The following is a 3,185-nucleotide window of genomic DNA, read 5'->3' as shown; positions in this document are numbered from 1 at the left end:
GGATCTCCCTATTTGCTGTTCAAACATTCGGTTAACCAAACGCTGATAGGTGGCACCGACATTTTTTAGCCGAAAGGCATTACATTATAACAATATGTGCCAAACCTAGTTATAAATGAGGTTTTTTCTCGATCTTCCGAGTCTATTTGTATTTGGTTGTACCCGGAATACGCATCGAGGAAACTCAGCGTGTCGTGACCTGCGGTAGCGTCAATCATGCGAACGATGCTAGGAAAAGGAAAGGAATCCTTCGGGCATGCTTTGTTTAAATCTTTATAATCTACGCACATTCTAAACTTATTCCCCTTTTTATGCACTACTACAAAGTTAGCTAAGCAATCTGGGTATTTTACCTCTCGAATGTACCCTATAATAAGGAGCTTGGTTACCTCGTCCTTCACGAACGTATGTTTCACCTCGGGTTGTGGCCTTCGCTTTTGTTTGACCGAGGGAAAACTTGGATCCAAGCTCAACTTGTGTGTGGTCACATCCGGTGGAATACCTGTCATGTCTAAATGAGACCAAGCAAAGCAATCTGAGTTAATTTTAAAAAACTCAATAAATTCTTTCCTGAGCTCGGGGGTTAACCCCGTGCCCAGGTATACCTTCTTTTCTGGGAGATGGACGAACAATATGACTTGCTCGAGTTCTTCAACAGTGGACTTAGTGACGTCAGAATTATCGGGCACCACAAAGTTTCTCGGTATTCCGAATTTTAACTCTTCGTCTAGCGTGTCGTCGTTCCGATCTTCAGAAGATTCCGAGATCGGGATCTGTGATTGCTATTTGACATTCTTCCCTTCACTCCGATATGGCGCCTTTATATTCTTAACAGATTCTTCAACCGCGAACATTTCTTTTGCGACCTGCTATTCACCACGGACGGTTTTGATACCTTCTGGAGTCGGGAATTTCAATACCTGATGCATAGTCGAGGGCACCGCTCTTACGAGGTGAATCCACGGTCTGTCCAGCAATGCATTGTATCCCATATCTCCCTCTGTCATATAAAATTTCGTCTGCTGCGTTGTTCCTGCCATACTGATCGGTATAGTGATCTCACTCTTCGTCGTTTCGCATGCCATGTTGAATCCATTGAGGACCCGTATAGCCGGCACGATCTGATCTAGTAGTCCCAGCTGTTCGATAACTCTCTATCGGAGGACATTAGCCGAGCTACCTGGATCAATCAGCACATGTTTAATTCTAAACTTATTGACAAGGACAAATATTACCAGTGCGTCATTATACGGTTGGGTGATGCCTTCCATGTCCTCGTCATCGAACGTGATGGGGCCATCGGGGTCACTGTTTCGGATACGTTTTTCCCTCGTTATGGAAATTTTCGTGCACTTCATAACCGGTCCAATGGGAACGTCAGTTCCTTCCATGATCATGTGTATCACCTGCTGGGGCCCTTCCAGCCTATCCTGCTTGTTGGAATCCAGGTTTTTAAAATGGGTTTTCGCTTGTTCTCTTAGGAATTCTCGAAGATGCCCCAAATTGAACAGACGGGCGACCTCCTCTCTCAGCTGTCGACAATCCTCGGTTCGATGGCCGTGAGTATGATGATACTTACAAATAAGACTTTTATCCCGCTCATCCGGGTCGGATTGGATTGGCCTCGGATGCCTTGTTTCTTTGTTTCGGATAACGGCTGCCACTAAGGTTGCTACATCGACGCAAAAGTTATACTCGGATAACCTTGGAGTTTCTCTGTTTCTCGGAGCTCTATCAACAACATTTATGTTTACCAAACCATAGTTATTTTGGCCTCGATCATTCCTTCGATTGTTTCTCCTATCATTCTTGTTCAATTCGTTGTTATGCCCGTTCCCCCTTCGATCGAGCGGGTAAGGCCGGTATCTATCATATGACGATCTGGAATCTCGATCTATCACCCTTGTTAATCGATCACCTCCTTTACTGGAATGCCATGATACTGAAGCGGCCCTCAGAATCTTATCGTCTTTGACCCTGATCTTCGACTGATACCTGTTGTGCACATCAACCCAGGTGTTTGGCGGGTATTCTATCAAGTTTTGTTTTAGTTCTATAGATGTGATCGAGCTCCTCGAGGTGAGCCCTTGGGTGAAAGCCTGAACAGCCCATTCGTCAGTAACTGGAGGTAAGTCCATGCGCTCCATTTGAAATCGAGCTACAAACTCGCGGAGGGTCTCGTCATCTCGTTGCTTAACGTTGAACAAGTCCGATTTTTGAGTTTCGACCTTGATGGCCCCGGCATGGGCCTTAACAAAAGCATCAGCGAGCATGGAAAATGAATCAATCGAGTGTTCGGGAAAGTTCTGATACCAAATCATAGCCCCCTTCGACAGAGTTTCCCCGAATTTCTTAAGTAGCACTGATTCCCTTTCGTCATCGGTGAGGTCGTTGTCCTTAATAGCGCATGTATACGCAGTCACATGCTCGTTTGGGTCCGTTGTCCCATTGTACTTGGGGATATCAGGCATGCGAAATCTCTTGGGGATTTTAATCGGTGCCGCACTGGGCGGAAATGGCATTTGAACAAACTTTTTTGAATCTGGTCCCTTCAATACTGGTGAAGCCCCCGGGATCTGATCGACCCTAGAATTGTAGTTCTCCACCTTCTTATCGTTCGCCTCTATCTTCTTTTCACCGGATTCGACCCGCTTGGTCAATTCTTTGAGCATTCTTATTAATTCAGTACTTTTTCCGGGGTGGTTCTCGTTACCCCGCGAGGCATGTCTTTCCTCCATATCCTGGGTCTGTTCTGATGGGGCAACATCGGGTGCCTGACCCCGATTATTCAATTGCGCTATGATCTCTTACTGGGCCTGTAACTGAGCCATGGCCATGTCTAACTGGTTTTGGAGCTATTGCAGCATGACCCCGTTGTTCTCACCGGCTGGTACGTTGCCCACCGATAATCCGACTTGAACAGGATTAACGAGGGGCACATTGTTGTTTGGTACGTCCCCGTCGTCATGCTCATGATGGCCACTTGGAAGTTGGCAGAATGGTAATCCGACATTTCCGGTATACCTGAAATCAAACCCTAAAGAACAAGTGTAAAATATCGAGTGTGACCAGAATGTTGTATTGAACTGCCACTACTATCTAAGGCCCCACGGTGGGTGCCAAACTGTTTAACCTTAAAATGGAGAACAATTAAATTTGTACTTGATGCCAAAGATATGTGGCTA

General features: G+C 45.8%; 1 protein-coding gene across 1 annotated transcript; it reads right to left on the bottom strand.

Moving 5' to 3' along the window:
- Positions 1-1,154: 1,154 nt before the first annotated feature.
- On the bottom strand, positions 1,155-2,672 carry LOC132609449 (uncharacterized). Its single transcript, XM_060323431.1, has one exon. It carries the CDS (start codon positions 2,670-2,672, stop codon positions 1,155-1,157), a length of 1,518 nt encoding a protein of 505 aa, XP_060179414.1.
- Between the last annotated feature and the right edge of the window lie 513 nt (positions 2,673-3,185).

The sequence above is a fragment of the Lycium barbarum genome, chromosome 1 (assembly GCF_019175385.1).
Source record: "Lycium barbarum isolate Lr01 chromosome 1, ASM1917538v2, whole genome shotgun sequence".
Taxonomy (NCBI): Eukaryota; Viridiplantae; Streptophyta; class Magnoliopsida; order Solanales; family Solanaceae; genus Lycium; species Lycium barbarum.
Note: the sequence above shows the minus strand (reverse complement) of the source record. Positions and strands in the feature narration are given on the sequence as shown.

What these genes read in the sequence shown, in the direction of transcription:
- LOC132609449 (XM_060323431.1), bottom strand. Translation starts at nt 2,672, where the DNA reads ATGCTCAAAGAATTGACCAAGCGGGTCGAATCCGGTGAAAAGAAGATA.